This window comes from Orbilia oligospora (assembly GCF_000225545.1).
Source record: "Orbilia oligospora ATCC 24927 unplaced genomic scaffold scaffold00083, whole genome shotgun sequence".
NCBI lineage: Eukaryota > Fungi > Ascomycota > Orbiliomycetes > Orbiliales > Orbiliaceae > Orbilia > Orbilia oligospora.
The window spans coordinates 467,488-491,145 of record NW_011645640.1 but is presented as its reverse complement, the minus strand read 5'-3'; the positions used below and the strand labels follow the sequence as shown (position 1 = coordinate 491,145).

The following is a 23,658-nucleotide window of genomic DNA, read 5'->3' as shown; positions in this document are numbered from 1 at the left end:
CAATCAGCATCGACGGCGTCCTGTCGGCCAACCGTTTCGATTTGTTCGAAAACTTCGGACCAGCTGTCGTTTCACCTTCCAATACGTTCTCACTATCAGTCAATCACAATCTCACCTGCCCTTTGGCTCCCGCATAAGCACAAGCGACGCCAGGGGCAGTTACCGGCTCACTGGGAAGGTCGAAAGCCTGCCTTTGCTTTGTTCACTCCCGAACCAGAACTTTACTCCTAACCCTTCTGGCGAGACAGCCCTTCGACTTTCCGGCAATCAGAACTCAAGCCCACTCCGAAAAGTCTATAGCTCCTCTCGTTCTGGAAAAACCATAAACTCCTCGAAGTCTATATTTATTTCTTCACGACTGTCCCTCCGTTCTCGGTCGGTGACGGTGGCTCCATCCGTCCGCTTGTTCCCGGTGCCCACTTTGGTCCCCTAAATTTAACATTTTGAATTTGCTCTCGCCGACATCATACGCTTGTTAAAATCACAATACTCCGTGCTGTGCGCTCAGATCGCTCCTTTTACTCTCTCCTTTCACCTCCCTGGAACCAATAGTAACAATGGCCGACTACTACGACGAACACGATTCCTATGGCTACGATGATGATATCGGACCTGCTTCGCCAACAATGTCGGCTCACAATGCTGCTGCAAATGGCTTAGGCTCTCTTGCAGATGAGCTGGCTGCTGCATGGTCAGATGAGGAGGGCGATGAGATGGACGGCGAAGATGGCGATGTACCCCGCTCACCGACCACCCCTAGGTCACCTACCCACCGCCGACACGCATCAATATCGTCCGTAGGATCGGCCAGCAGCCAGAGAAGACGGTTCGCTAGACTATCGAACGACACAGCGAGCAGCATGGTTTCTAACGGCACCTCTGCTACATCGGCTACAAATGCCAGCAAACCTATGATCAGGCATCATAGGCGGATGTCGAGTTCAGCGACAGTGGAAATTAATGGAAATCACGATGGTATCCCATCATCATTGGAAGATAAAATGGAGCAAATCGAGTCTGAGGCTCTAAGGGGTTTATCAATGGTTAAGGCATGGTCCAGGAGGCAACGGGCAGGGATCTTGAAGCGAAGACCAGGGATTAATGGGATGGTGGATAGCGAAGAGATCGAGGAAGATGATGACCCGATCTGCAGGCTACTAGAGGGGTTGCAGAATCTGAGCAGCCAGAGTGGGATTGAGACGGGGACACAGCGGTACGTACTTTTATTCGATCCGTGTGGGTGAAGGCGTACGTACACGCCGAGAACTCTCGTTCTGACATGATTTCCAACATCAAGGCTTATTACCGCCCACAACTCTCTTTCCACCCACGTCCAAAACCAATCTCGTACACTCCGTGATTTATCACTGCAATTAAACGCCCCTGGAACAACCGTCACGACTGCTGCACCTCGCCTAAGCACTCAGCCCATCACAATATCTTCAAAGGGTGCTGTTTCCGATGACGAAGATGAAGACGACGATAAAGAGGATGACGACGACACGACACCTCTGTTCGCAAATTTACTCTCTACAGTTCCAACACCCACAATCCAACCTCTCCAGGACCTCCAAAACATCCACCAGTTGACCGTTCAGCTGATCTCCCACTTCGCCGGTTTGTCGGATGCGATACATATGTTCAAACAACAGTCGAATGCTGCCAGTCGAAAATTACGTGGCGCGAAAGAGGCCATTAGAGAATATAAGCTTGAAGTTGAAACCGTCGAGCAGGCGAGGCAGTGGATCGACGAAGGTGATTGGGACCGACGGCTTGACAATCGAGAAGCCGCTGGAGTCTGCCGAGAGGTCCTTGGTGGCTTTGAGGATGTTATCCGAAACATGGAAAGACGAATCGAAGGGCTTTGTTAGGGACGAAGTCTTACAGGTTCTGAAAGGGGGGTTGTTTGGGATTTGGAAGGGAAATAAATGGTGTTAGGTGCCGGGATTGTGGATAACTTCTGATTTTTAGATGAGGAAGATACCCTCTGCTCATTTTTGATTCTTTGCCTTTTCCTTTTTTTTTCTTTTCTTCTTCATTCCATTTCGATATATTTTGTCATTTCAAAGAAACGCTTGCATGGGTAGGAAAATATTTGGTATACCTAGGTATATATAAAGAAAGCTTTCCGAATTTTTTTTCTCATGATGGTGGCGTTTTTTGGACCTCTATTCTTCTGTTTCTTTTCTGAAAGTAGAAGCTTTATAATGTATCTTTTTATACGATAGACTTTTATGGTCCTTTGGATGATGGTACGGTTGGTGTAAGGACCGAAATGATATTCTTGCCCTAACAATAATACATAAATAGTACTATAGCTTGATCGATCCTGGATATTCTAAACGATCGGGAGTTAAACCGAGGCATCATCCCCAATCCTCCAAACGTTGAGCCCACCGTCGAACCCACCACTTATCATTAACTCTTCCTCTTCCTCTCCATCTTCCTCGCTAACGGCGGCAGCAGCCAAGCACCTGACCTTACGCCCACTATGACCCTTCAGTTCGGCCTTCACCTTCCCACTTTTAATTTCCACACCTTTGATTACCCCATCATCACCGTTGATCCATAATCCACTGGCAGAGGTATCACCCCTCCATGCTACGATTCCGGTAGAATAGGCACTTAATTCTACAGGAACCGTAAATTCTTTGTCTACTGTATATGTCGAGAGGTTGTAGATTATGGCCTTTGGGGAGGGGATTGACGATGTTATCATGGCTAGGAGGTGTGGATGGTGTGGATGTGGAGTTAGTGATGTTGGGGTGTATGTTAGCCATGATGTTGAGGTTGCGTTAAGTGGGTTTTTCGATGTAAATGTGAATTGTGCGGATGACGTGGTTGTGGAAGATGAGGTTGTGGAAGAGTTATTCGAAGGGGTGGACCAGATGTGAAGGTATGGCGAGTCTCGGATTGTAGTGATTAGTAGTGGTGTGGAGGAAGGCTCTTGGGTCGGATTATCGGCCCTGTAGTCTTTGGTGAATATCACGTCCTCGACTGTTTGATCAAATTTGATGGTTTGAAGAAATTCAAGTCTTGGAGAAGGGATATCGATCTCTGAGGTCGAGTTCATGGCTTTTGGGAGGTAAAGTTTGTGTACTGAAAGAGATTTATCGTAACTTGCTGCGGCGAGGTATCTTGTCTCTTCTTCTCCATCTGCGCCATTTTGAGATTCAATTGGTTCTGAGACCGCGATTTTGACGATATACTTTGTATGACCGGTCCATTTGTCCACAATGTTACCCTTCAAGTCTGAAATGGTGATTGCGCCTACCATACTTGCTGTTACCAGCCATCTTTGGGATATGGCAGCTACGCAAAGGATAGGCCCCGCGTGTAGGTTTGAGAAGGTGGTGAGGAGGGTGTATGGTGGCTTTGCACTATAGATCCGAAGAGATTTGTCGGATGATGTAGAGATTATTACTTGTTGGGATGATGGTTGAGTAGTAGAGTCCTCTGTCGGTAACATCAAAGAGGCTAGAGAGACTGAGAGAATGTTGAAGCTGGTGGAGAGAGTGGTTAAGGTGGTGGGGACGGTTGGATCTAAAGTTAACAATGAAGAAATGGTTTTGTAAATTTTGCGTTGGATTCGTTGGATTTTTGAATACGTAGAAATTGGGAAGAACATACATGGAACGACGAAGTCGACATCTTTGGCATCGACATTGATCTTTTCGAAACGGACAGCTAGGTCGTAGAGTTTCTTCTCCTCGAGGATCTGTTCGATGGTTAGATCGGTGGGGTGATTGGTGATAGAATCTCCTGTTAGATTGGTTTCGCGGATGAATGCCTGGAATGTCTAGATAGTCGATGCAATGAGATGTTAGTATATACATGTATGCAGCTTGCAACCTGACCTTTCGGTGAAGTATATTAGGTGTATGCATGGACTCATGCCATTTCACCTCATGATAGTTGTTTGCTCGAAGGAATCGAGCTACTAGTACGTCTGGGGAGTCACCGGCAGGCATGTTGGTTTAGAATACGTAGTACCCAGTTGGTTGTATATGTTATACGGCCGTCTCTACGAAATCTAAAGTAGAGAATGGAGATATATGTGGAATACGATGCGATAAGGAACTGATATTATCAATCAATGTAGAGATTCTTCTTTATATTTCCATGTTATAACGTTATAATGTTAACATCTAGAATACGAACTTCCTGGCGAACAAAAGATCTTAAAATTATGGTAGTTTGTCAGTAAAAAGATTTGGCCGCAGAATGGAATGGACCACTACGTCCACCTCGATACTGCAATCGTAAAATCGTGCAGACTCTCGTAGCGACGTCATGGTGAGTAAAGCGCCCTGTATAAACACCCCTCTTACTCTCCCCTCCATAATACCCCTCCCGTAATTCCTGCGAAGGAAGAACAAGAGAAGAAAAGAGGATTTGGAGGGAAATGCTTATGTTATCTCTTCTTCGCACCAAAATAGGTCTCTGCCGCGGGTGTGGGATAGCAGAGACCAGAGTGTTGGCGAAGTGCAAGTTCATTGTTTATCAGAAATCACTGTTGTCCTCGTAAGAGGTTTGATAATTGTTTTGTTACCATGTATAGTGTGTATTGATGTTACAGACACTGGTACTTTGGTGACAGTAGGTGAATAATGTATCAAGCATCAAGTATGTATGTAAAGCAGAAACCCCCAGCTGCAAGCAAAACACCGATGAATAACACCTCCCGACCATTGGGGGGAAAAAAGGTTAAAACCCTGGCATTAAAAGTCGTAATATATACAGAGAAACCGAGTAAAAGGATCGTAAAGACATTAAACTTTTGTTTTCAAGTCGATTTATGTCGTTTACTCTTCTGGGACTGGGGTGGGTGTTAGTAGGAGAAAAATAATTCAAAGACGAACGACTGGTACTCACTCTCAACCTCTCCGTTGTCAATCTCCTCCTGGACATCCTTGGGGCTCTTGCCATCGACCTTGCAGCCGACGCTGAAAGCAGTTCCGAGAATCTCCTTGACAGTTCCCTTCAACTCCTTGGACAAAGACTTGTGTCTCATGACCCTGGCGATCTCAATGATCTCATCCAAAGGAATGGACTTGGTGTGCTTGATGTTCTTCTCCTTCTTTCGGTCACGTGGTGGCTCCTTGAGGGCCTTGATGACAAGGGAAGAGGCGGTTGGGACGACGGAGACGGCGGCTTGACGGTTCTGGATGGTGAGCTTGCAGGTGACTCTCAAACCCTTCCAGTCCTGGGTGGCCTTGGCGATATCTTCACCGACTTTCTTTGGGGAAAGACCGAGAGGACCAATCTTGGGGGCAAGAGCGGAAGAAGCACCGACTTCACCACCGGTGGCACGGAGGTAGCTGAAAGGACAAGCATGTTAGCACATCACCACCTCCCTCGAGCGATGCTGAAAACCCAGATGCTCTTAAACTACACCCCCCCCACACACATCATTGAGATAGATGACTGAGGGATGAGAAAAAAAGAAAGAAAATATGGAGTACTTACATGACCTTCACCTCATTTGGATCAAATTTTGGAGCTATAGTTCATCCGATGCGACAACATGCAACTCGTCAGCATTATTCCTTTTATTTTTATTAATCAGAACACAAGTCTGCCGTCTCGCTCAAATCGACAATCCAATCTTCCTGATCATATGGCATAGGTGGTACTCGTCGACAGGGACTACAGCTCAGAATAATCGAGTCTGCTTTGATCCCTTGTCGTTTGTATAAAATAATATGGATGTTTGAACGAGCTCGTATCGCCGCCAATGATCAGGAAGGGATATGTCGCCAGCATTGAGACGACGATGGAATTAATGCATCGAAGGACGTACGCATGGCGAAGCTGTCAAAATAATGATCTTGCTAAAACACAATATGTATTTATTTGGTGAGGGTGAAGTTGATGATAGTTGTCGATGGTTGAGCGTGAAGAAAGACTGATACTGGCGGGACCTTTTGTTGCAGGTTATCAAAAAAATAATTTCAAGGAAGCGATTCACGTGATCTCTAATTTTTGGCAGTCACCTTGTGTTGCGAGTTTTGTGGGGGCTGATTAGGGCTAAAGTCTGGCACAACACCCAACTGGACAGAGACAGGCTCTTCCACATTAGCGACATCTCCAAGATATCGGACATCATCACCTTCATATTCCCACCCCTAACGAACCCATAATCCACGAAGTTACGGTCTTCGATCACATATCCTCACAATGGCCAGTAAGTAAACTTCTCTATATACCTCGATATGGACTTTGTTTCGACTTCTTGGATTTATGCTAACTGATACTTTCACAGAGGTACATTCTTCCCTCTCTTTCCTCAATCGACGCCCGAATCGATAGAAATTCGACTAGATTTTTCGACGATGGAAACAAATCAATCTTGCGAAACGACCTTCTGACTCTTTTGTGCCGATATTCTAGTCGAAAAACTCGTCTCAACATAACCAGAGCCGCAAGGCCCACCGAAACGGTATCAAGAAGCCAAAGACCTTCAGATACCCGTCGCTGAAGGGTACCGACCCCAAGTTCAAGCGAAACCACAAGCACGCTCTCCACGGAACTGCTAAGGCTTTGGTGCGTTAATCCGACTCTTGATTTGTTTGGTTGTTGGTCTCGGTGACCGAGGGTTCTTTTGCTGACTTGGATTTTTTGTGGAATTTATAGAAGGAATTCAAGGCTGGATTACGGGAAACCGCGTAGATGATTGTTTCTTCGTCTGCGTAGTTTGTTCTTCGTCTTCCTAGTTCTTGTTGATATACCATACGCTTTTTTATACATCGCTTTTAACTATCTCCTTTTCCTTGTACCTTATTCACGGAGCACACCTTTTTACGTCTTTCATCACGAAATCTTCATGCCTATACCACAGGCTGAAACGACATCCGAAACGGCAGGCAGATATAATTCTCTGACCGTTACCTCCTCGAATACACTGGAGTATACCTTCAGAAATAATAACACTGTTCGCGGCCCCATTTTATAGGCGTGATTACATTTGTCTTGTTGATGTGTGCTTTTGAATATGACATGAGGGATCAGAACGAAGAGGGAGAAAACAGGCATTAGTGTGTACAGCTTCGAGTACCAAACATACTCCAATGCTCAAAGCTGAAGGATAAAATGGATTTACAACCCATTTTCCGTGCCGATATTGACGTACTCTTTGTCTTCATTACCAAACACGTACGAACTTAACCCTTTGCATACGGGACGAACGTGCATGGAGAAGACAATACATTCTTTCAATCTCACCATAAAAAGTTTCTTTTGAGAGTATTCTACTAGGGACTAGATACATCGTTGTTAATAGATAGTGAATTACTAGTATGAAAAGAAGAAAATAGATATATTCCTTGATCAATTAAATCCCCACTTTAACTCCGGCCGTCTATAGTTCTAATTTTTTAGGATGTCTATCAAATAACTCCTGCGCAATGCGGTAAACAATGTTATACAACCAGGCTCTTCGCAGCAATGCCCCTACATAGTTCATCGCTACCAACAGTATGGTAGAGCAGCTGTAGGTTATAAGCAGCCTCCCACCGTAAATCTCCATTCTCAAATTTCTGTTCCTCCTCTGCCTTTTCGTCGTCACTCTTCCCATTATTAACCCAATCATCACTCATCTGGATAACCCTTTCATAATACACCACCGCGTAGTGCTCAAGCCCGATCTGATGAAACGCTCTTCCCATATTAAACTCCGCCTCCTGTCTATCGAACCAGTCATTGGATTCTTTTCTCATCTTATAGTATCTTTGTAGGAATACTATCCCCTGAAGGATATGGTACTGCCGATTCTCCGATTGCCGCTGCATGGCACGATGAAGGTACGCGAGCGCTATTTGGAAAACTATTATAGGATGATTATCTTGCGCTGCATAGGCTCTGGAGAGGTAGTGAAGACTGGATGTATAGCTGCGTCCGTCCAACATGATTTGAGCATAGAGAACTAGTGCATTGATACTCATTGTGCTAGGGATGATTTCTTTGTCGTTATCATCGCGGAGTAGGGTAGCGTAGACACCACCAACGTCTTTTCCTAGAACATGCTTGTCGAGAGCCTTCAATTGGCGCATAAGGTATTTTTGGTTGTTTTGAACGCTGAAAAGATTTGTCCCGGGATATGTTTTAAGATTCCCGCGGACAAACGAAGCGACGGTAGCGTATAGGTGGTACGCATCGTCCTGGAACAACATTGTAGATGTGAAATATCTGAGCGCTTCTGAGGTTTGATCGGGGTCTTGGGCATGAACAGCACAAGCTAGGTGGACGAGTGAAATGAGGAATCTAGGTCGTTTTGTGGGATCTGAATCTGCTTTGTCGTGATAAAAGACATTGGCATCTTTGGCCGCTTTGCAGACCTCGTAGGCCTCAGCCTCACCGCTTTCTTCATGCAATGTTAGGAGAATAGCGTAGTTTAAGATGATGTTAAGCCATACATCGAATCCGAGTCCACGGTATTGGGTAATATCTGGTTGGGGCTCGTCGATATCCTTGGCTTCAAGTTCTTCGAGTTCCATCTGGTACTCCAAATTCGACTCTAGCCGTCGTTTCATGAGGTGCATCTGGTTCTCTATGTTCCTCTTACCCGTCCTTCTAGCGGTTGTATAACCCAGGAAACCGGCATACTCGAATCTTCTCTCACTCGGGTAAAGGGCCCTTGATGATCTGAAGTCGTCGAACATTTCTCCCGCGGTATCAAGCCATTGAATTATTGCCTCCGTATTCTGTTGGTCAACCTTAGGGCGCAACAGTTCGAGTTTCTGATAATTCTGTATACAGAGTTCCGTTCGCTGCTTTTCGGCTTGATATCGTTCGGTGGCTGTCGGGTTATACTTCTTGGCCTTTCCTTTTCTCTTACCGTCCTGAGTAAAGAGACCACCGCCTGCCTCCTCGTCTGCTTCTCTCGCACGTTCTTGTTCCCTGATTCTTGTACGAATCTCGATAACCTCGTTGACAACTTCTAGGGCCCGTTCGTTCATATCCAAAACTTCATAAATTTCGATTAAGAGCAAACGCGATTCTAGGTCGTTATCTTTGAATTCTACAACGCACTCGAGACATCGTCGTGCATTCTCCCAATTACGAAGAATCTTGTAAGACTTTCCGAGTCGAAGCCATAAATCCACGGTTTGGAAAAGCTCGACTTCTGTGAGGGGGAACCATAAATCAACAGCTTCCTCGTGTTTACCAGCTTCAGCACAAGAGTCTCCAGCCGATAGGAGGAGGTCACCGATGACCACAACGTCTTCCTTTCTAAGAATTTCGAAGTGTCTCCATCCCTCTTCGAAGTGGCCAATCTTCATCCTAAATTGGCCCAATTTGAATCTTAGCTCCGGTGGGAGCTGATACGATTCTGGGCCTCTACGGGCCCCATTGGCAAAGCCTGATATTTGCAGCCGTCTTTCGTCGTCATCGTCCCACTCACAGTCGTTTCTGATCTCATCCCAGAAAGTTTCGGTTCCCCGGGCCAAGAGCAACCGACATAACGTTTTCACCTGTCTAATGCCGTGCGACCATCTCTTGCCAATAGCGCACAGATCGCCTAGCATATTGACGTGTTTCCAGTCCAAGCCTCCATCTCGGCCACGCTCAGAGATCCAGAACGGTAAATGGGACTCAAATGTCGTTATGGCTTCATCTACCCTGTTCATACCGATAAGACATTGGGTCAAAGATTTGACAACGCTAGTGTCATGGGGTAAAATCTTCTCCAGCAGCTTTCGGAAGTCCAAAGACGCCCTGCCAAATTTTTCCAATTCTTGTAGCAAGTTACCTCGCTCGAAGATAGATGTCCAATCTTTCGGGTTGGCCTTAATTGCTTTGCCGTAGAGATATATAGCCTCTTCTTTGACTTCGTCTTCCTTCATTCCTTCCTGCAGTTCAAGGTCCAGAGTCATCCTGGCGCATGTAACCCAAAGGTCGCCCTCACGATGTCGTACATGGGCAGCTGAAATCCATGCAAGAAGGCATTTTCGGGGCTCATTAATCGCCAAATATACTTCCCCCATGACTTTCCAGGCAGAATAGACCTCCGGGTCAATGTGAATTACTCTCTGAACAAGTTTAAGCGTTTCGGGCCATTCCCCAGCAGCATAATGTTGGTTCGCTTGGCCGAGAAGGGCTTGAACTTCGTGGGAATGTGCCATATCTTGTGCTGCCCGTCTGCCTTTCTTCGCATTCGCTCTTCTTGCTGCTTTGCCTAGCCTGGAGCCGGCATGTAAGCTTTTGTGAAATGCATCGATCTGACTAGTAAGGCCAGCTCCATCTTCCGCACCAATGTCATCTTCATCATTGTCAGATTCGTCAAGTTCGAAGTCTGGGTCTTCGTATGCACTAAAATATTCAACTTTAGCATACAACTGCGCTCAAAGAGATGTGTAGAGCGTACTCGTCTGATAACCACTCGTCCTCCTCTTCCTCTTCCTCCTCCTCGTATTCGCTGGCATCCTCTTCTCCGAAACCATATTCTTCCTCAACAATCTCACCCTCTGCATCTTCATCAGAAACATTTACAGCATCCAGTGGCCCGCGTTCGGCTGCAGGTTCTTCTGCATCTACGTGAAACCTGAAGTCGTCAGAGTGCAGGGCATCTGTGAAGCTAAATCCCGGATCATGAACGCTCCAATCGGCGCTGGGACCGGCAGAACCCGGTAATTGATGTGGCTGTGGGGTTGCATCTGTTAGATGCAGATGATCAAGGGCTAATTGATCGAGAAATTGACCGTAGTTCGACCCAGCGAAACTCGCCGGTTTATCAGAAGGTTGTAGGTTTTCCGAATTCGAACGCTCCATTATGAAGCCGAGCTCGGGATTGGTAATGTAGCGGGGACGGGTATCGAGGGCCTCTGTGCCTCATTCTGGGTGAGACGTAGGTATTGTGGTAGGGTTCATCGCGGGGCAGACAATTTTTTTTTTAGGTCACCACGCGGCGTTGGTCACTAAATTTTAGGTTGGTCGCGCGTAAACTTTCACTCCACCAGCTAACTAACGAGCATGCCGAATCGTATTCGGTACCGATTACCGAGCTACCCCAGACAGTTGACAGGCACGACAGACATCATCTTGTTCAGCAGGAGGCCAAAGCTAATTAACATCAAGGAACATTCGAAAGCTTTTCGCACGAATTCCGAAGGAACAAGGACACACCGCGAAACTTTGCAATGCAAACGATTTCTCGCCCACCTGGAAGTTTTTCCCGAATGCATGCACGAGTTCCTTTAAAGCCTTGATGCAGGCAAAGACGCAGCGCACACGTGAGGATCATAGGCTCAGGTCGGTTCGAGATGGAGGGTGGATGCTACCGAACGACATGCCAATGATGCTTGGTAGTTGATTATCTCGTCCTTGCTCAATTTCCGCTGTCTACGTATGGCACGGCCCGCTACAGACAGCTAAAATTTCCTCAAGAACAACTGAAGAACCGGATATAATGGCCTAATTTGGGTGCTTAGCTAACAGTTAGTGCCACCGTCAACGTTATAATGTCGCACGGGAATCCAACATTATCTGAGCGACTTTGATGCCGGCTCGGGACTTCCCTTATCACGGTAAAACTATTTCACGAATACAAAATCTGGAAGCAAAACGCACTTGCTATGCCCAGAGACAGGCGAATTACGGAGCGAGCGATTTCAGCCATCTCGTCCCGCCTATCCGCTGCAGTTTGGGAAGTCTAAATTCCTTCGTCGACTTGGTTTGCGTTCGCTTATCAAGAACGAGAATCCGGCCAGGGCAACATTCGACGATTTAATCAGGACGCTTAACGTCAAATAGATGAAAATAACGTTGATGATAAACCCCAAGACTGATGATAAGCGATTATTTTAACTTTAGGTCCGCAATGTCGAAAATCTCAAACTAGACAACATTCCTGCCTTACAACGTCTTTTGCATTGTCATGGAGTATATGCTTGTGGGGAATGTTTTTCGCTTTTTCGATTACCAGGAAGCCAAGTCGCACAGGAACCAGCCCCCAGTTAGCCAGCTGCATACAACATCAGACTGGGAATTTCACGAGCTAATTTTCATTCGACGTCGTTTCTATTGAAATGAAAGTGGCCAATTGACAAGGAGGTTGCAAAAGTCTTGGGTTGCGGCGAGCTAGCATACTAACTGTTTTTCTATTTTTATTCGCATCCAAATTAGTATTTCAAGTCCCATGATATATGAGATTAACCAAGACTCGATCGTTAATGATACTGAAGAAAACGGTAAAGCTTGTTGAGCCTCACCGCCATTCGTCGGCGTCATCTATGACATCTGCCGGGAAGAGGTTTCGACGGGTGAAAAACCAAGAAAGGCAAATTAACTCGGGCTGACGGTAGACGAAGAACTTAAACCACTCCTAAACGACTGATATTCTTGAGGTAGTATTATGATTTTAAATGATGATACAACCTGCAGAAGGTGCCGTGCATACTGAGATGTTTACGGTGTACAGCGCGCCGTCCGGCATCCGGTAATATCAACCTGGGCTTAACTCTCAGTAGGTATGCATCAATCGTAGACGGTATGCAGATTTCTCGCTTTCTGTGGGGTATCCCTGCCGGTACAACCTCAACGGAAATGACTGCATGTGCCTGTTTATCCCTTTGGCCCTGGCGCAAAGTCTCCTTTGGTTACTTCAATCTGGCAAATATCCAATCGTTACCATTCTTGGAGTAAAGCCAAATAACGTTGTGCCTTTTGAGAACCGGAAATTTTTATGGAACCCGTGCAGATCTGGTTCTGTTCAAATTCCACATCACAAAGCATAAAAGGGTCCTCGCCGCCCCTTTGGTTTGAGGTTTTATCAGTTCTCGATTACCGCCGTTCGAACTCAAGTTTCTACTAGCTGGACGATAATATTAATAATTATTCTTGTCATTTTGCAAAAATCTCTGTACAAAATTTAACACATACAAGAATACAATTCTCGACGTTCTAAATCCTAAACATCAAAATGAAGTTCACTCTCGCTATCGCTGTTGTTGCCTCCTTCCTTGGGTGAGTAGTAATATCATTATCTCTCAACCTCAGTTATATTGCACAAAGACCCGAGTTAATAAGTATTCTATTCACGGTAAAAAGAGCCCAAGCCGTCCCGCACCCGCAAATTACTGCGGCGCCCGAGCCATATAGGTGCCCAATTAAGGAATGCGGTATCGCTACCACCACCGTTCCACCTCAAGTCTGTCCGGCAGTCATCTGCCCAGCACCTCCAGCTTGCCCGCTTATTGCTCGCGTCACACAAGTTCCATGCTGTTGCAAGACTCAGAAACTCAAGACTACAACTGTCACTGCTCCTTGCTGCACCACTAAATGCATTGTTCCAACTTACACTGATTACACTGGGTGCCCGACACCAACTCCCACAAAGGTAAAGTCTTTCCCTTGATTCACTATCTTTTGTTAGAAGTATTTCTTTCATGGGTGAATGTAATTTTTATTTTATTTCCCTATTACAAGAGGAGGAAGAAACCTGTCTCTTAGAGAGCTTCACTAACTATGTTAAATTACATAACAGTACTACTAGAAATATTTCTAGTTCAAAAGTTTTGCAAAAGCATTTTTTTACGATTATTTTCCCTTATATCTCGCAATTTCCACTGCTCCGGGGCTGGAGGCCTTGCTTATTGAGCAGCCTCCCAAGCTTGTACATAACACTGTATATAAGTTTCCTCTATTCGCCAAAGCATGGTTTCTAGACCGAGGCTCAAAACTTGGCCTTCATGCTTAACTTCGAGCTTGGATTTATTTAATACGTTGCAACTTTCTTGTCAATAATATCAGCGTACTGCTGCCTTTTCGAACCATGCTAACAGAATCTCTGATGCGCCTGCGAAGGGAACTACTACTGTCTGGGTAACTGAAACGGTGTCAGCTTGTGCCCCTCAGTACTAAACGCAGATTAAATCATTCTCGTTACTACGGCCGATATGGTCTGGCGGGTCGCCTATAAGATTCCCACAGTTGGGGGGTGTTTAGTACAAAGCTTTGAATTTATCACGCCAACGGGTGGTGATGTTAGTCCCGGGCGATGAGCATATTCTCGTCGTATACCTACCTAGATACCTAGATACCTTATACGTATGCCACTCCTTAATAGTAATTGTTAATTGTAATAGCTCCTGGAACGGAATGTTTGGAATCAATTGGACAAAATACGTATCCAAGTAGCATGTTGATAGAAGTTACTTTTCTAGTGAATTTCAATTTGAGACTCGCAAACGTATTATTATACTTCTAAACTTAAAAGTAAATGTATATTACAGGACTTGATCGATGATCGAGATGAGGTTCAAGATCGACTAGATACTTACTGATATTTGGCTGATATCTTTCTTTAATTTCTCGGCCAGAAAAATGCAACAGGGCCAACGCCGCTTCCTGAGGGAGTGGCGGGTGACTAGGCTATCAAACATTCAAGTATTAGTATTAATCGTGGCTACTAAATTGGTAGATAAAAGCAATACAAAGAACTATTTGACAAGGCACAGATGCATATTTCATGACTGAATTAAGTTAGTTCTCCTCATCAACCTTCCTAATTCTCTTGATACGAGTATTGCGCATGAGAGTGCAAGCTCCGACTTATCAACCCTAATATGCATATCGTTTCTTCTATCTCCTTGGCTACGGCCATTACCATATCTCCATTTACTACTTTAGTCAGCGGTCTGGTTTTCCCACGAAGGGCAGACCCCGGAGAAATTGCTTCCCATGAACAGATTGCACCGGTGCAAGTACCACTCTATCACCTTCGCAAACCTAGTTGGTTCGCTCCCATATTGAACCCGCGATATAAGACTGGTCTAATGACTAGTCCCACCAATGGAAATTCTACCGTTCCCGGTCAACCACTACAAACTTCAAACGCCTCAGAAATATCTAATGAGTATCATAGCCAAAATATCACTTTCGTTGATGGCATGAGTTATTACTTACCGGTGACAATCGGTGAGCAAGAGCTCAAATTGATTATCGATACTGGGAGTAGTGACACCTGGGCCGTATCCCCACTTTTCGACTGTATTGCTCCTGATGGGAAATACCCACCGGCTTTACGCAGGTGCGGGTTCGGCAATGAGTTCAATCCTTTGGAATCTCCTTCATTCCAGTATCTCAACCAAACTAATGGCTCATTTGCGGTTGGCTATGCAGATGGCAGCTACGCAAAGGGCGTCATTGGCCAAGATATTGTGAATATTTCTGGTATTCTTGTCAACCAAACGATCGGCTTAGCGAACATAGTAAGATGGAACGGCGATGAAATAACCAGCGGGATTCTTGGACTAGGGTATCCTGGAAGCATCCCATCCGCTCCAGGCCATATGCCGTACGATTGGCTTCCAAAAGGGGGTGGTAGCCCTCGCGACCCACTTGCCGGATCCCAAGTGGATATTAACTTCGACTGTCACGCCGCATACCCATCTTTTATCGAGTCTATGGCCGCGCAAGGTCATAACCCACTTTTTAGCGTCAATTTGATGGAAACAAGACATGATTTCGGCGGGCATGGGGGCCATCCTCAAGGAGGGGGCTCCATATCATTTGGTGGAATACCACATGTTAAACATCTTGGGCTACCATTTGCGAAAGCAAAAATGAACCCGAGATTCAACAAATCAAATTGTCCTTCGGATATACGACAGATCGGTTATGAATTCGAGATCGATGCGGTTCTTGATGGTGATACCATTATATCTACCACAAAAAGTATTGCGAAAATTGATACAGGAGCTTCGGTCATGGCCTTCCCCTCTTGGTTGTATCAAGAGTTTTGGAAAAGAGTGTATCCGACACCACCTCTAGGAAGCGCTATGGGAGGTGGCCGGGCATGGAGAATCATGTGCAACGCAACAATGCCAGACCTTGCATTCGACATTGGTGGAGTTGCTATCAAGCTTGATCGCAATCAGTTGATAAGAGCGCAAGTTCCAGACTTTATGGATGAACTTCCAGATTCAGAAGAGATGTGTTCTATGAACATTATATCAAACTTCTGGAGCGATGATATTCTTCTTGGTGTTCCCTTCTTGCATGGCGCTCTAGCAGTTTATGACTTGAACAACAAAGAGATTAGGATTGCAAAGAAATTCTCTTCAGATCCCTTCCATATTCCGGTTTGGTCAGACAAAGTATCATCGGCCGGGCTCATCGACCATCCACCACCTGGTGGAAATACCACGGACATACCTAGAAAGTGGCCTGGATATCAAACTCATACTGGGACTGACCCCGTCACATCAACTTCGATTCGTGTTATTTCAATTAATGGCAACGAACCAAAGGCTACACCGACTCCATCGGCTACAACTATACAGTAAGGGATAAGGGAAATGATTTTATATTGGATTTGCCAGAAATCAAATGCTTTGATTATCCTCTGGTATGGGATTATATTATAAACTGCAAGGCATATGATGTGGATTGGCCCAAGCTAGTCGTCCTGTATAGCTGTGGGCACACAATTGCGCATCCCTGTATTAAACCCTGGGTATCGACTCCATTACTAATTCATTGGGTCACATTACGGACCACGCTTGATCTCAAAACCAAATTATTGATATTGATCACATATTGCGTATAGGTGTATGTATTGCATATGATACTTATGGCTTGTCTCTAAGTTCAATTGATCAAGTGTACGCGTACCATTATCTGTTTACAATTAATAGCAAATACATAAACGAAATTTTAACTACGCTGTCAGATCAAATTTTGAGATCTATTGGTTTGCAGCACTAGTGTTTTATTCTTTAATTCTTAGAGGCCTAGTTGATCCGATGATTAATCCCGAGTCCCTAATGATACTCAAGATGACCTGATTCTGACCTCATGGGTTCTCAGTCGATATCGAAAATTTGGCGAATTGTTGCATTTCGTGCCAAGTTATGTGTTGGAAGTTTAAATGGGAAGGTGGGTATTTGCCGTTTCGCCATGCATGGCCTGGGCCTGGCCATGGGGGCGACAGGATATCGATACTTCGATTCGGCTAGGCGAATTCGGATCCGTACTTTATTTCGGGACCCGTATCTGCCTCGTTTCGGGATTGGCAACTTATTTCAACCGGAAAATTGCTGCATTGCATTGTTCGCGCATCTTCGATTCCCGCAGTCTGTATCAGCGCCGGTGCTTGGGTATAAAAACTTGTGTCTGTGCTTCAGAGTGTTCACCCAAATATCAATTCAATCTTTCTTCTTTCAGTTACATACGCTATAATCAATCAAACAAAAGGAGGTTCTACGGTTTTTATATTAGCCACAAAAATGACAGGCCCGATTAAGAAGGTATGAGTTTGATACGTACCCTCGCCACCCATTCAAACTAGCAATCCAATGTCCACCGAAGGAATTTGTCTACAACTTGGATTTCTTACAAAAGATTACTACATAGGTCATAATAGTTGGTGCAGGCCCTTCAGGTCTCCTCCTCGCTCTCCGCCTTGCCCAAAAACATATCAATGTCACAATTTTCGAAGCCACACCTGGTCCTTCGAACCAACCCCGCGCAACCCATTATGGTATCCCCGCAGTCTGGGAACTCCGCAGAGCCGGTGTCTTAGATGAATTGCGTCTGGACCCAGAATGTTTTCAATTTGATGTCATGTGCTGGCGTAAGCTCGATGGTACCTATTTGTCTGGAATGGATACCAGGGATCTTAATCGCCCAGGTCAACCATACGATGACCGTATAACAGTCTTGACACTGAATAAGGTCATTAGCGTACTTGAGAAGATGGTGGCAAGATGTGAGACTGCTACTGTGAAGTATGGGCATAAGGTACTACCAGGTGTTGAGCAAGATGAAGAAAAGGCTTGTGTGACTATTGAGCGCAATGATGGTGTTGTTGAGAAGCATTGGGCAGACTACGTGGTGGGATGCGATGGGGCGTCAAGTCAAATCCGAAGGAGTTTGTTTGGGGATAAAGAGTTCCCTGGCTATACTTGGGATCATCAAATCGTGGCTACAAATGTAAGTTGCTGCACACAGTATAGTTGTATTTTTCAGAGGGGCAAGATACGTATACTAACGATGCAAAACGTTGACAGACATACTACGACTTTCACAAATATGGCTGGGAGGACTCGAACTTCATCATCGATCCGGAACACTCATTTATGGCTGCTAGAATCGGTGTGAAGGAGCCATTGTGGAGAGTTACATATACCGAAGTCAATGGCCTCACGAAAGAAGAGATTGAGGCTCGCCAGGCCGAGAAGTTCGAAATCATGTTCCCTGGGCATCCAACGCCTGGTTCTGGAGAATACAAAGTTGTCTTGACTAGCCCGTATAAAATTCATCAACGATGCGCATCATCCTTCAGAGTCGGAAGATATCTATTAGCGGCTGATGCAGCCCATCTTTGCAATCCATTTGGCGGCCTTGGACTTACTGGCGGTATTGTGGACGTTGGGGGATTGGCTGACTGTCTGGTTGGTATTCATGAAGGGAAGACAAGCGACAAGATTTTGGATGAATACAGTAGAGTTCGAATCGAGAAATATAAAACGATTATCGACCCGATATCTACAGAAAACTTCAAGAGGCTATGGGGCCAGGATCCGGACAAGGTTTTAGAGAACGACGAGTTCATAAAACTCCTGAAGGCTAACGAAGGTAATGCTGAGCTCTCGCGCAAAATGCAATTAGTAAGTATCCAATTGAACCGACCGAAAGGCAACGTATACGAAAGGATTCGATGATCATATGAACTAACTGTCGATCTAGGGGTCTTTGGGTATTCTTCACGATTTCACGGCTTCTTTCGATAATAATAAGCCTGCCATATCGCTGCCAGAAAAGGTTGATATTTCTGCTGTTACTGTAACTCCTCTTGTCACTTGATCGCTGGCTGATGCCGAATGATTGCTTTTGCTTAGCGATACCAGTCCAAATTATAGTTTTAGAGTATTCTAGTCCTCGGATGGCTGCTGTTACACTAAGTCTTAGAGTATGGTTAGGGTTTTCTCTTTTTTCTCTCTCTCTTTTTTCCTCGTGAATACATGAATGCCTGTGAACTTTGTCATACGGGTACACGCATTCAATTGTATGACTTTCTCATGAAGTATAAAATTTATATTTATGTATATATATACAGAATCAGTGAACTTGAATTCGAACCAGCTAAAGCTTTGAGACAAGATATCCATTGCCCTTACGTAGCATTTCCACGGCTTCCTTTACCATATCATCCACTATTTCTTTCGCTGGCTTAATGTCATCGATTACTCCTGCCACTTGGCCCATCAAGAATGGCAAATCTAGATCGTTTCCTTCTTTCATGTCGTATTCCAGAGGTGTAATACCCTGATCGCAAAGTTCCTTGACGCGCTGTGGTTGCTCCTCCCATTTCTTGATATAATCATTCATCTTCACCCTCAAAGGCCGCCCAGATACTACTAACGTGCGGATAGTATCGTCAAAAGTTGCAGATTTTACCTCTTGCTTGTGCATCTCAGAGCATCCGGCTTCCACCGCCGCAACAAATCTTGTACCAACCCAGACACCAGCAGCACCCTGCATCAGGGAGCTGGCAAGCGACCTTCCATCCCTGATACCACCTGCGGCAACGACAAGTGGGGTTTCGCCCGTCAGTGGCGATTTGTATTTCTTCACAACATCACAGATTGCCGGTATTAATATGCTTGTAGCAATAGACCCTGTGTGTCCGCCTCCTTCGCTACCTTGTGCACAAATTATATCCACGCCAGCTTTCAAAGCATAATCGGCGTGTTTTGGATGTCCAACCATGTTCATAATAAGAATTTTTGCATCATGCAGCCGCTTGATAACATGTGGTGGAGGAATTCCCACCGCAGACACAAATAGCCTGGCACCGGATTCAATAGTGACTGTGATCAATTCGTCTAGCTGGCCGTTGGTATAGTCGTGGTTTGTCTTTCGCGCCCCATCACCAATCTTAGGAAGCGCAAGATCAATACCGAATGGAAGGTCGGGTGATTTTAGTAATGCTTTGAGAGATGTAACAATTTCGAGGAGCTGGGCAGGTGTATAACCAAGTCCACCAACCGTTCCTAGGCCACCCGCATTTGAAACGGCAGCGGCGAGCTCAGATGACGAAGTTCTTGCCATTCCTGGTAGCCTTAAGTTAGCACAGATACTCTCGTAGAATTATGTATATATAGTATATATAGCATATATCATAAAGATTTGGGAAGATTTTGAGGATATTGGCGAATCGTACCTGCCAGCAGGATAGGATGCTGGATCCCAAGAAGGTCTGTAAGTGGAGTCTTGATTTGCTGCTCCATTGCGACAAACAATATGATATTTTCTTCTAATTATATATTTAATTAATGAAATTCTATGAATGACCACAATCGAAATCTCTGGGATAGAGGTAGTTATGTCTATAGATTATATAGCCTCTAAGGATATCGAAATGTCGAGGCTGGATGGTTTGTTTGTTTGTAATGTTTGCCAATGATGCACCCCTTGCTACCAAACTGCAATTGCATAAATTTGCAATATGATTCGAAGCTTGAAAGCTTTGAAAGGCTTCTCCAACAATTACCCCAGATTCCTAGGCCTAGGCTTTATAGAACAGGGAAACAACCTAGGCTATTCGCGTCACGTTGCGCAGAGTAGCATGTGCGTCCCCCGTGTGGAGAAGGTGATACAAAACCGCGGTTGATTGCGGGCCAATTTCGACTAAAAGTAGAAATACAACAGCGCCAACACGATCAAAGGCATTAGAAGCTACATCTCGCAACACGAGAAGGATTAGTGTCTAGTTTCATGGGTTAGCTGGCTGGTCTAGATCTCATTGGTTAAGGCTTGTCTCATACCTAGACCTGGAGGGCCGGTTCAGGCTTTAGAAGTTCAATTGTAGTGAAGATATATATGAGCGAGCTATATAAATACGTGGTGAAAAGAAGATACAACTCCGGTGAACTACTTCATGCTTCATGTGACCGCTCTGTCCTAGACTTTCTAATAAAAGCAAATTTCTAGTCATGCTGGGTAGTTCAATAATAAAATCAGACGGTCAAAGAAGCCATCACAGCCGATGGGTTGAATTCAGTGTTGAGACTGGGTTGTGGTATAGCTGTTTAGATTGCCAAATGAAGCTCTCAGTGTAGTCATACTAGCTTCTGCTCCAACAATCCCATAGCTCTTAATTTATTTTCCCTTCAACTCTACAACATCCATCTACCTCCACATCCTCTTCACCTCACTCCATCCCGCGATCACTTCTCCACGTCATCAATACAGACCAATCCTTCCTTTATCATCAAAACCTAAAAGACTTACCGCTATCTCTCTACTCCTTTTCTACCATGGCTAGCCAGAAGTCTGACGAAGCTCTTCGTCACCATCCACATGGAGCCAACGATTCTAATTTGTATACTCACCACGTAGAGGTAGTCCCAGATCCTCTTGGTGGGCCCCCAACCGTCTATCGACAACGCCCACTCACTCTCAGCTGGGATAAAATGTGCCCTGCTGCTCGTAATATGTTTGCAGAATTGGCCACTGGTGATTATCCCAACCGCTACGAAAGTTGTGTTCATTTGACGTTGTTGAAATGGGCGGAGCAAATGAGCCCTGGTGATCCTAACCTCCTGCCCGATGGCAATCCAACCTACATTCAAGATGATATCATACCCGTCATCAAGGCCTATGTCAATAGAATACCTGAACCTGGCCTTGCTGGGACCCCAATTCCCCCAGCCTTACCGATGAATGAATTAGAGGCTCTTGATTTTCTTCACCACCACCAAGCACTTCCTTACCAACAGGCAGACTATGCAGAAATATTCCCCGAACTTCCGGACGGGTTCGTCTGGCATCCAATCCAAACATTGGTCGGTGTTCGCGGGCTGGACCATCGCACCTTGATCGAGTTCCGTGCCTACAAACACTTCTGGACTATCCATAAAGATGATTCGGATATCAAGGAATTTACGACAAAGGATGAACCGACTTCCGAAATTAGTATCGTCCGTCCTGCAGGAGACCCCGATTATCCACAGGTCGTTCCAGGTGGCTTCCACAATATGTCTTTACCTCCTACAGACCAACAAATAAAGAAGAACTTCCTCAAAATTAACAAGCTTCGGAAATACAATGGAGAACCAGCACACCCCCAAATAATGTACGTTCGATTTGCTCACAACCTTGCAACTATCATCACAGACCATAGCAACGACGCCACTATTTTTGATGGAGAGGGAATTCCCCGCCCAAGGATCATCGGATCTCTCCAGTACGACGAATATATTGATGAGGATGACTTTACATCCCGCTTCGGAGAATATGGACGAGTTTACCTTAACCGTCTACCAACCCTTTTTGAAACTAGTGGTCCGCCAGCTGCACCAGCCACACCAACTACTGAACCGGCACAGCAAACCTCTACCCCCACACCAGCTTCGGCAGCCACGCCGGCAGCAAACAGTAATACACAGCCAAAAACTCGTCCAAACGTTATTGAGTTTACCGCTGAATTTGCGGGCAGGGGTTTAGAGGCGAGAATTGATATCCCTTCATGCGAATGCCCAGCTGCTGTTAAGGCTGCTCAAATGACTGGTGCTTTTGCGTCGGGAATCGCCTCGATGAAGAAGCCGGCTGCCGGTGAAACCCAGCACGTCCATATACCTGAAGTTGCTTGTTGTTCTAAGGCTACTGCGAAAACATCCACCGCTCCTCCTACGACCACTAATACGACTATAAACGCTCCTTTCAAACCTCAACTTGATCTAGCTAGCCTCTCCGCGATTGAGACTAAAATAAGGCAGCTATCTCTCGAAAAGAAAAACCCTCGCCAACTCAAACCTTTGTCCAAAAATCTTGGAAACGCCTATAGTTTTGACCATACTGGTGCCGCTGCCAAAGCCGTAGCTAGTAAAATCGCCACAGCAGTGTCCGCCAAGGCTATTGCGGACGCCAAAGAAGTCACCACGCAGCATAACACTAAGGGAGATGGCGGCACCAAGCCCAGCACTCCAGCTTCAATCCCTGCCATTGTCCAAACCCCTACAGTTCAAAACATGCTGCCAGAGCTGAGATCGATGGCCTCCGCGCAAGGTTACTATTTCGCCAACTGCCTCAACCGTCAAAAGCTTGTCGAAGATCTCGCAAAGGAAGAGCTCTGTAATGATATCCCAAGGATCGGGCCTGGAGCAAAATCCTGGCATACACTTAAAAGCGAACAGCGTGCTAATCCGGTATGTGTCTTAAAAGGGAAGAAAGAAAAATTGAAGCTCTGTTAAGATTTCATAGGTTATTAACTCTGGGATGTACTAGATCACATTCAGGGGCATGGACGGACCATCTATCGAACATATTAAGTACACCGCGGTTACCAGCATCCAACAAACAGTATTTTACTATCTATACACCGGCGAACGTATCAAAAGAAAGAGGATAGCAGCGGACTCAGCTGATGGGACATGCTTCGTTAAAGTTTACAACATCCTTGAAGCTGGTCAACGATTGGTTGTGGAGCACGACATTGAAAATTACTACGTTCGAACAAATGGGGTCGCTCATCGCTATGATCATTCTATGAATAGCGGGATCATTCCTACTCCGAAGGAAACTCTCAAAGAAAAAATTGAACTAACAACTGAGGAACAAGCTGCCTTTAGACATTTGGTTGAGGATTCGAAGGAGCTTTGGAAACACCCAACCACTTGCAAATGCAGACGCAGCAAATCTTAGGTTTGTTGT

The 23,658-nt window shown here is 45.4% G+C and overlaps 10 protein-coding genes across 10 annotated transcripts; 6 read left to right on the top strand and 4 right to left on the bottom strand.

Moving 5' to 3' along the window:
• Positions 1–557: 557 nt before the first annotated feature.
• On the top strand, positions 558–1,871 carry AOL_s00083g144 (uncharacterized protein; the record flags this gene model as incomplete). The annotated part of the gene is made up of 2 exons (XM_011125323.1): positions 558–1,213; positions 1,298–1,871. The coding sequence occupies 2 exons, from the start codon at positions 558–560 to the stop codon at positions 1,869–1,871; spliced, it is 1,230 nt and encodes a 409-aa protein (XP_011123625.1).
• Positions 1,872–2,353: 482 nt separating this feature from the next.
• On the bottom strand, positions 2,354–3,971 carry AOL_s00083g143 (uncharacterized protein; the record flags this gene model as incomplete). The annotated part of the gene is made up of 3 exons (XM_011125322.1): positions 2,354–3,543; positions 3,631–3,799; positions 3,906–3,971. The coding sequence occupies 3 exons, from the start codon at positions 3,969–3,971 to the stop codon at positions 2,354–2,356; spliced, it is 1,425 nt and encodes a 474-aa protein (XP_011123624.1).
• Positions 3,972–4,805: 834 nt separating this feature from the next.
• Positions 4,806–5,807, bottom strand: AOL_s00083g142 (uncharacterized protein; the record flags this gene model as incomplete). Its single annotated transcript, XM_011125321.1, has 4 exons — positions 4,806–4,819; positions 4,876–5,321; positions 5,470–5,503; positions 5,804–5,807. The coding sequence occupies 4 exons, from the start codon at positions 5,805–5,807 to the stop codon at positions 4,806–4,808; spliced, it is 498 nt and encodes a 165-aa protein (XP_011123623.1).
• Positions 5,808–6,243: 436 nt separating this feature from the next.
• AOL_s00083g141 (uncharacterized protein) lies at positions 6,244–6,672 on the top strand (the record flags this gene model as incomplete). The annotated part of the gene is made up of 3 exons (XM_011125320.1): positions 6,244–6,267; positions 6,394–6,546; positions 6,637–6,672. The coding sequence occupies 3 exons, from the start codon at positions 6,244–6,246 to the stop codon at positions 6,670–6,672; spliced, it is 213 nt and encodes a 70-aa protein (XP_011123622.1).
• Positions 6,673–7,421: 749 nt separating this feature from the next.
• AOL_s00083g140 (uncharacterized protein) lies at positions 7,422–10,770 on the bottom strand (the record flags this gene model as incomplete). Its single annotated transcript, XM_011125319.1, has 2 exons — positions 7,422–10,311; positions 10,367–10,770. The coding sequence occupies 2 exons, from the start codon at positions 10,768–10,770 to the stop codon at positions 7,422–7,424; spliced, it is 3,294 nt and encodes a 1,097-aa protein (XP_011123621.1).
• A 2,149-nt stretch (positions 10,771–12,919) lies between these two features.
• AOL_s00083g139 (uncharacterized protein) lies at positions 12,920–13,354 on the top strand (the record flags this gene model as incomplete). Its single annotated transcript, XM_011125318.1, has 2 exons — positions 12,920–12,963; positions 13,048–13,354. 2 exons carry the CDS (start codon positions 12,920–12,922, stop codon positions 13,352–13,354), a joined length of 351 nt encoding a protein of 116 aa, XP_011123620.1.
• A 1,210-nt stretch (positions 13,355–14,564) lies between these two features.
• On the top strand, positions 14,565–16,286 carry AOL_s00083g138 (uncharacterized protein; the record flags this gene model as incomplete). Its single annotated transcript, XM_011125317.1, has 1 exon — positions 14,565–16,286. The coding sequence occupies one exon, from the start codon at positions 14,565–14,567 to the stop codon at positions 16,284–16,286; it is 1,722 nt and encodes a 573-aa protein (XP_011123619.1).
• A 942-nt stretch (positions 16,287–17,228) lies between these two features.
• AOL_s00083g137 (uncharacterized protein) lies at positions 17,229–18,807 on the top strand (the record flags this gene model as incomplete). The annotated part of the gene is made up of 4 exons (XM_011125316.1): positions 17,229–17,249; positions 17,356–17,934; positions 18,012–18,611; positions 18,691–18,807. The coding sequence occupies 4 exons, from the start codon at positions 17,229–17,231 to the stop codon at positions 18,805–18,807; spliced, it is 1,317 nt and encodes a 438-aa protein (XP_011123618.1).
• Positions 18,808–19,086: 279 nt separating this feature from the next.
• AOL_s00083g136 (uncharacterized protein) lies at positions 19,087–20,234 on the bottom strand (the record flags this gene model as incomplete). Its single annotated transcript, XM_011125315.1, has 2 exons — positions 19,087–20,057; positions 20,168–20,234. 2 exons carry the CDS (start codon positions 20,232–20,234, stop codon positions 19,087–19,089), a joined length of 1,038 nt encoding a protein of 345 aa, XP_011123617.1.
• Positions 20,235–21,263: 1,029 nt separating this feature from the next.
• On the top strand, positions 21,264–23,649 carry AOL_s00083g135 (uncharacterized protein; the record flags this gene model as incomplete). Its single annotated transcript, XM_011125314.1, has 2 exons — positions 21,264–23,153; positions 23,233–23,649. The coding sequence occupies 2 exons, from the start codon at positions 21,264–21,266 to the stop codon at positions 23,647–23,649; spliced, it is 2,307 nt and encodes a 768-aa protein (XP_011123616.1).
• Positions 23,650–23,658: the final 9 nt, after the last annotated feature.